Raw genomic sequence first — 12,359 nt, forward strand, 5'->3', positions numbered from 1 at the left:
GAGGGGACGGCGGTGACTGCGGGGGCGGCGGCGGCGGGACAGCGCAGAGGCGGCTCTGAGGGGACGCGGGACGGACTCCGAGGCGGCTCTGACGGGACTCGGGGACCATGGCAGACCACGAAGCGGGGCTCCCGCACAAGCCCCGGGCAGCGCCAGGTAACGGCCGCAGGGGGAGCGGGTAGGGGGCTGCTGTCCCCAAACGGCCCCGCAGCGGCCGCTCCTCGCGGGCTCCGTGAGCGGGGCGCCTTCGTGTCTCTCTCTCTCCGCTTTTTTCTTTCGGTTTTAATTATTGCTTTGTTTAGTCGCAGAGAAAAGTTTGAAGATGCTTCACCAAAGTTAAGCCCGCGGGAGGAGCCAGGAGCGGTCCTGCTTCCCGGGCAGCCTCCGCTTCCCTGAGCCCCGGCTGCCAAGGGTCACCGGCGGCCTCGGAGCGACCCCGGCCCCTCTGACGGGCGATGTCGAGCCCCCGGCCCCGGCTAACGGGGAGCCTTCAGCCCCGGCTAACGGGGAGCCTTCAGCCCCGGCTAACGGGGGATGCTGAGCATTCAGCTCCGGCTAATGGGGGATGTCGAGCCCCCGGCCCCGGCTAGTGTGGGATGCTGAGCCTTCATCCTCGGCTAACGGAGGATGCTGAGCCCACTGCCCCAGTAAACGGGGGATATCGAGCCTCCTGCCCCGGAGAATGGGGGATGCTGAGCCCTTAGCTCCAGTTAACGGAGGAGGCTGAGCCCTTAGCTCCAGTTAACGGAGGAGGCTGAGCCCTTAGCCCCGGTTAACGGAGGAGGCTGAGTCCCAGCCCCGGTTAACGGAGGAGGCTGAGCCCTTAGCCCCAGTTAACGGAGGAGGCTGAGTCCCAGCCCCGGTTAACAGGGGATGCTGAGCCATCAGCCTGGTTAACGCAGGGCTGACCCTGCTGCACTTTGGGGTACCGCAGCCGCAGGTGGTGCCTCGCGGTTCCTCACACCGCCCTCGGGAACGTGTCAGAGCATCACCATGAGCTGCCCCGGTGGTGTAACTCGGGTGGGTTTCTGTGGTCCGTGGTTTCCTTTCCTGTGCAATAATTCAGATCACTAAGGGGAACACCATGCAAATAATGACAAGCAGAGTCAACAGAAGTAATCCCCGGGGCGCTGCACCAGTAAATGAAAACAAGGAGAATTTAGGGACTGTTTTTTGACACTACTGTGGCTTTTCCCTGCAGCCAAAGCCTGTCTAGGTGTGACTGGAGAAAATGGTAGAAGTCCTCAGGTGGGGCAATGACTTATAGTGAATTTTTACTTCTTGGTGTCATTATTGCCGTGGGCTTTGGCGTTGCAGTTAGGAGGTGTTGGTGTGTAACATGGGTCAGGATGTTTTGGAGATGCACTGAGATAGCACAACTGACAGTTTCACTCACTGGAAGCTGGAACGTTTTCCTGTTACTTCCATTGTTCAGAAACAGGCAACAGAAAAGTTCTGATTTATTTTATGCTTTTCTCATTTGCAGCCAGAGAAGGAAATGTATTTTTAAGATTGCTTTGTGTATGAAGCCTTTGGCTGGGTAATTTGAGTTGTTGTATAAATAACTGTGGATCTCTTTGGGCCTCGTGCCCAATGCACATGCTGGTTCTGCATTTCATGTGTAACTATGTTAGTAATTAATACCTCACCATGGTCACGTCGGTGCCAATCTTGTCTTTGCAAGAGAGAACATGAACATGCTGCTGAGGTGGTTTCTCCTGCAGCTCTCATGTGATCACAATAAAATATGGAGTAAGTGGCATTAGACGTAGTTTTGGTTATTGGATGTTGTAATTTTGGGTATTTCCCATGTGAAATGCTCTGAGAAGCATCTGTGAAGACATCTAGTTCACTTTGAAATTGGTGTTTTGTTTTCAGTCAGTGCACATTTTTGCTCGTTGTCCGCTGACAAAGCTGTGTGCTTGTTTGGACTGTGGAGTCTTTGCAGAAGGAATAAATCACAAATGAACCATGTGCCACACCTTAAGCTGTAATGAGAACTTTCCTCTTCCATCTTAGCCTCCGGCACTAAGTGTGTATTATAAATTCTTAATACAGTTAGATGGTCCAAAGGATAATTTCCTGCTAAAGTAACGGTAACTGTACTAGTCAGCCTTAAAGGCATTGAAGGCTGATTCAATTATTTTTTTTATTTTTCAGTAGTCTTTCTCCTTGTGGTTTATTTCTTAAAGAGGTTGGTCAAGCATATTTGCATTTTTTTTATTGCCTGCTTAGATTTTTCCACCACAGAGGGCTATAATTCCAAGGTATGGGCTTGCCTGCCTTTTAGCTCAGGAGGAACTTCTAGTGGCAGGTTTAGGGATACTGTCAGCCATCACTTAGTGTGGGGTCAAGCCTTTGTTTTCAGCCTGTGAGGTGGGCAGGGATGGGGATCACGTCCAGGAGCTGCAGCATTACCTCTGCACCACCTCTGATCACAAGTCAGCCCCACTTGAGTGCTGTGAACTGGCTGCTCTCAGGATGCAGTGGCAATGAGCCTCACTGAGAAATCAGGCAAGAATTGCCTCTTGATGAACTTCTCCCAGTGCCATGATGGGATGGTTCACAACTAGCTCATCCCACAAATGCCAGGCATGTTTCTTGTATTTCATAGAGTTTTCCACAAGACAGCATCTCTCTCCCTTCTCGTATTGTGAAAAACAACACATTTTGTGCTAAATGAAGCATTCCTCTTCGCTCAATCCTGAAATTTGACGTCATTTGAGATGTGAGTTCTCCATGAAATAATGGATCTCCAGAGAAGGAAGGTGATGTTTGTGAGTGCTGGGTGTCACCCTGGGACATCCCTGCTTGGCAGCAGGCTCCTGGCAGCCCATGAGGAGTCTTAGCTGGCAGGATAAGAAGCTTCCTGTAGCTCTGTGAATGCCTCCCAGCCCACATTTTGTCATGGCTTTAGCTGGGTAGCTTTTGAAACCACCAGCTTGTTATTTGATCCCAGAGTTACCTTCAGTTGGTATCTTCTCCTGACAGAGAAATAAGGCATGAGGAGTTTCTGGCCAAGAAATTCTTTATGGAGGCTTTATTTAACATCCTGCTAATCTCGTACCTCATCTTATCCAACTTCCCAGATCCAACAGGTCTGAGAATTGTGGTTTCCATAGATCTGCACCCATGACAGCTGGAACAGAACCCAAGTTCTAACAATGCTGTCCTAGAGCTGGCAGGATGTGGGGTATTTGTATTTTACTCCTTACATGAAGTTCCTTTGACTTCTCAGAAAACAAAGGAACGCGATTTCCACTGCTGCCTGTGAGTCACTCTGCTAGAAAACTCTGGGGGAGAGAAAGGCATTTGAGAATTGAATCATGAATGTTGGTACACTTCTGCATAAATGTTACCTGGACAGCATTCTGCCCTCAGCTATCATGCACAACTTAGAGACTGGTGAAAATCAAAGCAGAATTTGGCTTTTAATTTGATTTTGAATCTAAACCTAATGCGTTTGGCATTAGGAGTAGTGCTAACAATGACTTATTTCAAGGAACATTGAACATAAATATCCAATTTAGGCACTTTAATAGGCACTCACGTGTTTAAAAAATGAAAATTTCTGCTCTTTTGTAGATGATGAAAACACTGGCCTTGGTGTGTGTGGATGGATCCTGGTGACCATCTCGTTTATTTTCACTGTTCTTACATTTCCTATATCAATATGGATGTGCATAAAGGTAAAATTGTTCACTGCTAAATTGGATTAAAACTTTAAATGATGCAGAGTGGATATTATTGTTCTGAACAGAAATTAATCCAACTCTGTTCTTTCTTGAGCTATAGCAGACAGTAGATAGCAGACCCCAGCACTTCAGGGCATTTATTTTCACACCGAAAATATAAGTGGTATTACAATATTTGGTCAAAATAATTCTTGCATTGATGTCTTTACTACATCTGCCCAGTTGTCATTAGTAAATAAGCTCATTTGAAGGATAAGAATAATTGCAAGAACCTATAACTACACTTAGAGAAGTGATAATTTATTTTCTTAAGGAGATCCCCCCCGTATCACATGTCTAAATATGAAATTTGTAAATAGAAATCTGCAATTATGTACATAGATGTGGCTACATTGTCTGTGATCATTCTGAGGTTGATGTTTGCAGTTTCCAGATAGGATGAATTATTTCCTCCTGGCTTGGCTGATGTGGCATCAGAATTGGAGCTGGAAAAATCCCTGTCGGGTCACAAATGCTGCACTTTGTTGTGTTGTTGCCAGGATATTCCTGATGGCTGCTACTGGTGCCTGGACCTGTCCAGGTGCCATCCTATTGAGAGTCTGAGGAATATTTATTGTGGACTATTGTCCTGATTTTTTCCTTTTGCTCTTTACTTTTTGACAATAAAGTTTAGGCTAAAATTCTCAAAAGCAGCCAGTAAAGAAATGTGTATTAAATTTGAAACTCAAGACTGTCCTAGCCTGGTGTGTACATAATTTGGAATCCATCATGTGACTTCTGGAAACCCATGTATGACATCCAACAATCTGTTCCAGATTATCAAGGAATACGAGAGAGCCATCATCTTCAGACTTGGACGCATCCTAAAAGGGGGAGCAAAGGGACCAGGTATGTCCTGGACAGCAATTTGTTCCAGTTAGTCATCAGCAAAACAATAATGGAGTAGAGACATTGCAGTAAAGTAGCAAATGGATTTCTCAAGAATTCTGTAACTTCCAGTAAGAGGATGTGTTACAACAGGAATTGGACTTTATGAGCCTCGCATGTCTCTTCCAGCTCATAAAGTTCTGATTTATACTCTGGATTGAGAAGACAGCAAACTTAATTTTACCCAGCTCTCCTTTGTTAATGTATGATCTGCAGGCAGAATTAAAAGCACTAAATGTAAAGAGAGTTTTGGGGCTGTTTCATTTTCAAATGTTAAAAATCTCTAAGTAAGTGATACCCAGATAAATTGAAGTTTCTCAGCATGCATTTTTGAAAATCTTACCTTGGTTTGGAAGCCACTAACAAGTGTTGTGCTGCTGAGCTCCTCACAAAGAGCTGCACAGCCACAACAGTTGGATTTCAACTTATTGCCATAACAAGTTTTGTCTGCTCTAATGACCCATTTTCACATCTTCTTAAATGGATTTTTTGGCACAGGTTTGTTTTTTGTCCTGCCTTGCACAGACAGCTTCATCAAAGTCGATATGAGAACCATCTCTTTTGATATCCCTCCTCAGGAGGTGAGTTTACATTTGCCTTTGCAAAGTACTTGGAGAATTTTGTGCACTTTGCTTTTCCTTCTCCTCCCTCAGTATTGGGTAATGTGCAGTTTGAATACAGATTGCTTGTGCAGGTGCAATGTATTGTGAAGAGCACATAAATCCCTTAGAAATGTCATCCAGTTAGGGAAGAGCACTGAGAGAAAACAGATAATGCTCTGAGGACCAAATGAGGTAATTGAATACTGCCTGAGAGCTGGAATGGGAGGGGTTTGGAACGAAGGCTACTGGGCTTCATACAACATTCCCTAATTGCTTCTGTGAAATCTGGAAGATTTCCAGGCGCAGCAGGGATCTGTCCTGTGCCAATTTATCTGCATGTATAAACTGGCTCAAGTAATGGGATGAAATTGGTATATACATCAAATGCTATTTATAGCAACTGGGGAATGAGTGGTCAGCTCCCTTCATTGGGTTTGTGTGCACATGGCTCCTGTGCCCTGCCCTGCACATGATGAGGGTGCTGCCACTCATGGCAGGTCCTAAAGAACAAAATACTTTGATTTCTAGTCTGATTTTCCTTGGACATCCTAACTTAGTAGCAGAATGTCTCCAGAACATTAGGCCAGCTGAACTCAGTGCTGCCAACTCCATGGATCACAAAAGAAAAAAAACTCAACTGCCCCTCTAAAAATAAGTTACTGAACAATTGTATCCTGATGGTTATAACTGTATCACTCATATATCAGGTGCATTTTGTGACAGACATGGCCCATGCTACCTGTGTCGTGCATCTGTTTCCTGTCAGATCTGTTCGTGGGTTTGTTGCTGCTGGTTAGTTGTATATTGAGACAAATGGCAGCTGTCCTGGTACACTCTAAAGGGTAATTGGGAGAAACCTAATCACTGGCAGGCAGAATGTGCTTGCAGCTGCTGCTGAACCATTAGTGAGGTCATCAGTAATCCGGTTTTTCTTTTGACTTGATTAAATTATGCTTATGGATTTAGGTTTGTTTGTGTTCCTTACATGGAGGCACAAATCCATTTTTATTTGTTCAATGTGATTTCTGTACATGCTACTCATTCTTTAGCTTTTGTGTTATGAAAAACCTGCTAAAAGAGGTAGTTTGGGAAGGGACAGGATGGGTAAATCTTGAAGGTAATTGTGTACCATGGGATGAGGGCAGCTGTGGGCATGGCCCTGGTTCTCTGAGCTGCCATGTGCAGTGCCACCCTCCTGTCCCAGGAGGCTGCAGTTCTGCAGACCCCACAGCCCTGCTTTCAGGCTGCCTCACACAGCCCTGGTGTAACCTCACTGAAAGGCAGCACAGGGACGGGCTTGGGTATGACTCCTTGCCAGAACCACTGGTTAAGCCTTCCCAGGAGAAGATGAATTTCAGAGTAAATAATTTCTGCCTTTTCTCTTTTTCCTGTCACTGGTATGACTTGCAGATTCCTCTATGAATTCGAGGAAGTGGGTTAAAAATAACATTAGGGCAAAGCTAATGGAATGCATTTTTCACTGAGAAGTTTCTAATCCCATATTTAGTCTCAGCTTTGCAGAGCTGTATTGGAAAGTTTGTGAACACTGGGGCACGTTCACCTGCAGCATATGTGTATAAGGGCTTTAGTTTTCAAGACAGTGGGAAACCAGGACTCGGTGTGGTAAAACAATTATTACTGTCATAATAATTAACCTTGTATTGATGGAATATTCTGTACTTTGCCCACTGCTTTTCAGATCCTGACCAAGGATTCAGTGACAATTAATGTGGATGGAGTGGTTTATTACAGGGTGCAGAATGCCACCCTGGCCGTGGCAAACATCACCAATGCCGACTCGGCCACCCGGCTCCTGGCACAGACCACCTTGAGGAATGTCCTGGGCACCAAAAGCCTCTCTGAGATCCTCTCTGACCGTGAGGAAATTGCACACAGCATGCAGGTATGAGCAGCTTGGAGCAATCCATCAAACATCAGGTTAAGCAGCAATCTCAGCGATAACTTAAAGGTGTGGATTTATTTTATCTCTAAGTGATAAGTTGTCATTTGAAGCTGTAGGCAAAGCCCTGACAAGATGTCTTGGGAGAGAACTCTGTACAATAAGAATGAGGGCATGTGGAACTAGCACATGGGAATGAGGGATACAGGAGAGGAGTACTTCCCTGGATCCCTGTGTCAGTCCTTCACTGTTGAAGGAAACTCTGCCACTGAATTCCTTCAATACTTTAACCAAGCTCTGGGGGTGTTTGTTAGTTGAAAACAGTTGTGCTCTTATAGATGCCAAATCACACTACGAATACTAAAGCCCTGAAAGTCTGAGAATTTGAAGAGAATTCATTTGGTTTATTGGTCATTCTTCAAATTTGGGCATTAGTTTGAGCCAGGTGTGTGGCTTCACTTACCTGTTCTGCCTCCTGTAGGTCACACTTGATGATGCAACAGATGATTGGGGCATTAAGGTGGAACGTGTGGAGATCAAGGATGTGAAGTTACCTGTCCAGCTGCAGAGAGCCATGGCTGCAGAAGCAGAGGCTGCCCGGGAGGCGAGAGCCAAGGTAAAGACATCAGGCTGGGGACTGGATTTGGTTTTTCTCAAGTAAGAAATACACCATTCCCTCTCAAGGCCTTGTAGATACAAAAAGGTACAGCTTGAGGGAGAAAGTATTTTCAGCTATCTGTGGGGAGTGCCTCTGATTTTGAGAGGCAGTGCTGGAAGAAGCACAAAAGCTTTTGAAGATAGAAGAAATACTTGCATTGCATTGTCAAGACCTGATGCCAGCTTTTGTGATCCTGCATTCTGGATGGGAGGATACCAGGCACTGGGCCCTGGAGAACAAGCAGGAGTGGCTTGTGCCTGCTGAAGGCACGTGCCTAGGGCAGGTCACTTTCCAGGGTGCTGGGCACTGGCTTTGGTACCTGCCTAGGGCTGAAATCACCCTGTGGATTGCCCGTTCCTCCTGTGCAGGATAAGTTCAGTTTCACTCGTTTTGTCTCCCCAGGTGATCGCGGCCGAGGGGGAGATGAACGCGTCCAGGGCCCTGAAGGAGGCGTCCATGGTGATCACAGAGTCTCCTGCTGCTCTGCAGCTCCGGTACCTGCAGACCCTGACCACCATCGCTGCCGAGAAGAATTCCACCATCGTCTTCCCCCTGCCCATAAACATCCTGCAGGGCCTCCTAGGTGTGAAGGAGTAGAGAGGCTGGGAGGGGCAAGCTCGGGTCAGCCCATATTTGCAGCACTGAATTCCCTGTATAGTGTAGCTTGTGGAAGTGTTAGCAAAGTGGGTTTGCTGGGGAACCTTTTTGTTTTACTGAGTGTGTTATAGAACTTGTATGTAATGTTTGTGAATGTGGACAATCGCAATATTTGAAGTTGAAAACCTGTCAGAATGATTACAAGCAGGTTGTGATCTTAAGTGAGCTTTATCCATATCACCCTGGATGGGACACCTCTAATCCAAAACCTCCTTTTCAAATAGAATAGGAAACCGGTTGTGGTAGAGGTGGTCCAACATTTGGAATTATTCCTTCTACAAAATGGGTCTGGAGCCCTGCAAGGGAAGTGGAATGGTGTCCTGGGGACTCCTGAAAATCAGGCTCATGCTCTGTAAACCAGTCCCCATTGATGAGAAACAGTTGTTACTGGAACTTTCTGTCTTTCTGCCACCCAGGAATGGCGCAAATATGCCGTGGTTATGGATACAACGTGCTTGTGGTCACTGATGGGCTGCTGTTATTATGGGGCTGTGTCTGAATAGAGTTACACTGCTTTAAAGCACTGAAAAGCTCTGCCTGTATCTGTTTCTACTAAAAATATTTTTTAAAAACCAAAGTGCTGCATTTTATCCAGATCTAAAACCTTATATCTCTAGGAAATGACATGTCTGTAAGTAGCAGGGAGGAGTGATGTTTAACAGAAGATGTTGCACTGGTGCTTTACCTGTTGTTTACCTGTTGGTGCTGCTCTGTGCAGACCTGGAGTGGTTGTTGTGTTAATAAGGGCTTATATTTCATCCTCAAAGCAGCTGGGCCTCAGCTCACATAACCCAAGCTGTTAAACTTCTTGTTTTGTACCTCTGTAGTACAGATTAATAAGAGAAGACCTGGATTCCGCATGGGTGAGGCTGGCAGCAGCAGTGCATCTGACATCCATAAATTCTGGGACGTGGCAATGGAACTGAAATGCCAAGAGTAATGATGTAAGTGCCCTTCTCCCACCGGCCAGCATAACTCCATAAGTTGTTTCTTATGCCCTTTCTGCTCCAATCAGCTCTGTATTTACAGGTGTTTTAGGCCTGGGTACCTGTGCCTCGACACGCTGTGCCTTTGTCACTGGCAGGAGATGCCCAAGTGCTGTTGCTTTTCTGCCTGTCTGCTGGGCAGGTTTTTCTCTGCATCACCAAAGGAATATTGTGTTTGTATTTGTCAAGGTGGCAGCTCATGTAAGCTGAGCTTAACTTCTGGCTAGGAGCGGGAGAATCAGTTAACAAAGCTGGAATAATTAGCATTGCTGTGCTCAGGCACTTGGAGTGGGAAACAGAGCAAGTGCACAGCTCCAGGTTAATCCTTAGGGAAGATGAGTCACTGCAACTCCCGCTGCTGCTGCTGCAGGTGCCACCCCTGTGAATTCTTGTTGACAGCACAAGATGCTTTTTTCTCTCATCCTGAATAAAAAACATGTTGTTTACTAATGAGTGAGTTTTTGAAATAGTAAAATACTGTTTATCAGGGTCTCAAATGCATATCATTCTGAAGAAGGGAAAGCATAGCAGTCCCAAACTTCTCAAAATATTTTCTGTACCATTTTAGTAAAAAGTCTATGTGCAAAAGATGGCACAAAGAAGGTTTTGTTTTCTAAGGCGTGTTCAAACATGGGATCTACGGCTGCTCTTTAATGTTTTCTTCGTGTTTCTTTCTGATGTTTGTTTCTTCGTAACAAACCCCACCATTTCTGTTCTTCCCATATTTCATACAAGCTTTATTGTATTAAATATAATCAAAGCAAGGAATGGGGTCAATGACTGGTCATGATTGTTTTCGGAAATTATTGCACAGCTAATTGGCTATTAACATCATTCCCTCGTTAACACACATCCTGCAGGAGGAAGGAGCTCTTGAAGGTATCGAAGGCACTGAACTTGCTCTGTTTCAAACATTCCTCACACATCCACATCTGCCATTGCTCTCTGCAGGGGATCCACAGCCCAGTAGTCATCGTCCCAGCCCAGGAACCAGCCGGAGAAGGTGGGAGGCTCGAAGCCCTGTTTGACGATGGTCACCGGGGTCCTCTTGTCCCGCGTGGAGGGGTCTGTGTCAATGTAGCGCTTGGCTGGGGACACAGGGAGGGATCTCACTGAGCACCAGGCCTGCAGAGCAGCAGCTAAACTGGGGCTGAATGGCTGCCAGAGGCAGCTTCATGTTGGCCATTTCAACAAAAATACCCACTGAAAGTTTGTACCCTATGGTTTTAGCTATGCCTATCAGAATATAAATTGCATGAATCATGCTCACACAGTGGGAAAATGAGAAAGGGATAGTTCAGAGAGGAAAATGTGACATTACCAGACTTCAGCGCCTCAGTCTTTTCTTCTTCTTGGGCATCTTTCCCAATCCATACAAAGACCTAAAGATAAAAATATTAATTACTTCAGCAACAATCATTCTCTTCATGAAGGGATAATTTAGATGAAGCCTCAGTGAACAGAGTGTGACACAAACCAGAAAATCCTCATGTTCGTGTGGCTGGGTTGTTGACCAACACAATCAAAGGTCTATTGGTCAGTAATGAGAAGATTTTTGCCTGCATTTTATCTTCATGAACTGTAGACCCTTGAACAAATTCTACACTAGCTTCACATCAGGGGAAAATAGCAGATGTTAGAACATTTTTCTATAAAACATCAAAATTCATCTCTTGAGTTGCCTGTGGCTGATGTGTGCTGGATCTGTAATACAGCAGCACCTCTGGCTGTTGTTGTGGTTCAGGTCTCAATCCAGAGCCAATCTGTGCCAATCTTTTCTCATCTTGTCCCCCTGTATACGTGACATACCTGATCCCATGTGTCCAGGAGCATCACATCATCTGTGGCAAGGTCATCCTGAGTCAGATCTCCAGGAACTTCTTCAATCTGGAAAACAGAGGGCTAAGATGAGCACAGGCTTCAGGCATTATCTGTACAGGACAAACCACACAAAGATCAGGTGTAACTGCTGGTGGGAAGGCTCAGAGCAGCTGGGCCTGAGGTGTTGCAGGCCTGTCAGGTGGATGCTGAATGAATCCCCCCAGACACTCACGGTGAAGCGCCCGCTCTTGTTGGAGCACGCGAAGAGACGCGGGGGATGAGTGTCCATCTTCTTGTCCTTGAGGCGGGGCGAGGTGCGGTACGGAGCTTTGCCACCCAAGGCTGCCCAGAAATTGTCTGGAAAACAGAAAGAGAGACTGATGCTTCTCCTGTTCATGGAACCCACACCAGGGTTATGGTTTGGGCAGGACTTGAGCATTCTTCTGGGCCAGAAAGTCCCAATGGCCTGCAGACATATATGAGAGTGCTGTTAAACAATGAAAAGAGCCCAGAGAAGCTCCTCTTGCCCATGTCCACATTTTCTTGTTCTGGGAGACAAAATATCCATTAAATAATTGCTGAGGATGTGCAACTACACAGAAATGGTCACAGACTCCACTGTGACCCTCTCACCTGGCTCTTTGCCCTCAGCAACCTGTACTGGGCGAGCTCCCAGTATCTTCAGCAGCTCCTGTGCTCCTGATTTCTCAGCATTGCTGGCTCCTTGGCCAACCCACAGGTAGGCAGCAGAGGGAGTTTTCAGGACAAAGGCATCATTGGAGTTCAGCTGACTGGCTGTAGGATCCAGCTGAAAAAGAAGGAACACTGCAGGTGTCAGATGTAACCATCCTCTACTTCAAAATCAAACCAGAACCTACAGCTGAAAAAAACTGCAAACAAGATTTTCCATATGAGCATGTAAGGCTGTCAGATGTGTTGTATAGTCCCTGTATCCAAGTGATGAGTTAATATTTTCCACATGGGAAGAGTAACTGTTTCAGTGTGTGATTACAGCTATACATGACCTCTAGCAGGAATGCCTGGCTGTCACTGTGCCAGTCCTGGTGGTTATGGCAGGAGATTTAGGAGCTCACCAGGGAGCCCATGGCAGAG

The 12,359-nt window shown here is 46.0% G+C and overlaps 2 protein-coding genes across 4 annotated transcripts in view; one reads left to right on the top strand and one right to left on the bottom strand.

Annotated features, from left to right (window-relative positions):
- STOM (stomatin) lies at positions 1-10,197 on the top strand. The gene is made up of 9 exons (XM_015644976.3): positions 1-156; positions 3,586-3,689; positions 4,511-4,583; positions 5,121-5,203; positions 6,924-7,127; positions 7,606-7,740; positions 8,185-8,365; positions 9,267-9,383; positions 9,469-10,197. The coding sequence occupies exons 1-8, from the start codon at positions 108-110 to the stop codon at positions 9,377-9,379; spliced, it is 942 nt and encodes a 313-aa protein (XP_015500462.1). The 5' UTR covers positions 1-107; the 3' UTR covers positions 9,380-9,383; positions 9,469-10,197.
- The window catches only part of GSN (gelsolin), a 20,639-nt gene continuing 18,419 nt past the window's right edge, over positions 10,140-12,359 (bottom strand). For all 3 annotated transcript variants that reach the window (XM_015644974.2, XM_015644973.1, XM_015644972.3), the window contains exons 13-17: positions 11,880-12,054; positions 11,479-11,603; positions 11,235-11,312; positions 10,747-10,807; positions 10,140-10,513 (exon numbers count right to left, since the gene is read on the bottom strand). In XM_015644974.2, the coding sequence (XP_015500460.1) occupies positions 10,344-10,513; positions 10,747-10,807; positions 11,235-11,312; positions 11,479-11,603; positions 11,880-12,054 (609 nt within the window). In that variant the 3' untranslated portion in view covers positions 10,140-10,343. The remainder of the gene's footprint in view (positions 10,514-10,746; positions 10,808-11,234; positions 11,313-11,478; positions 11,604-11,879; positions 12,055-12,359) is intronic.

The sequence above is a fragment of the Parus major genome, chromosome 17 (assembly GCF_001522545.3).
Source record: "Parus major isolate Abel chromosome 17, Parus_major1.1, whole genome shotgun sequence".
Taxonomy (NCBI): domain Eukaryota; kingdom Metazoa; phylum Chordata; class Aves; order Passeriformes; family Paridae; genus Parus; species Parus major.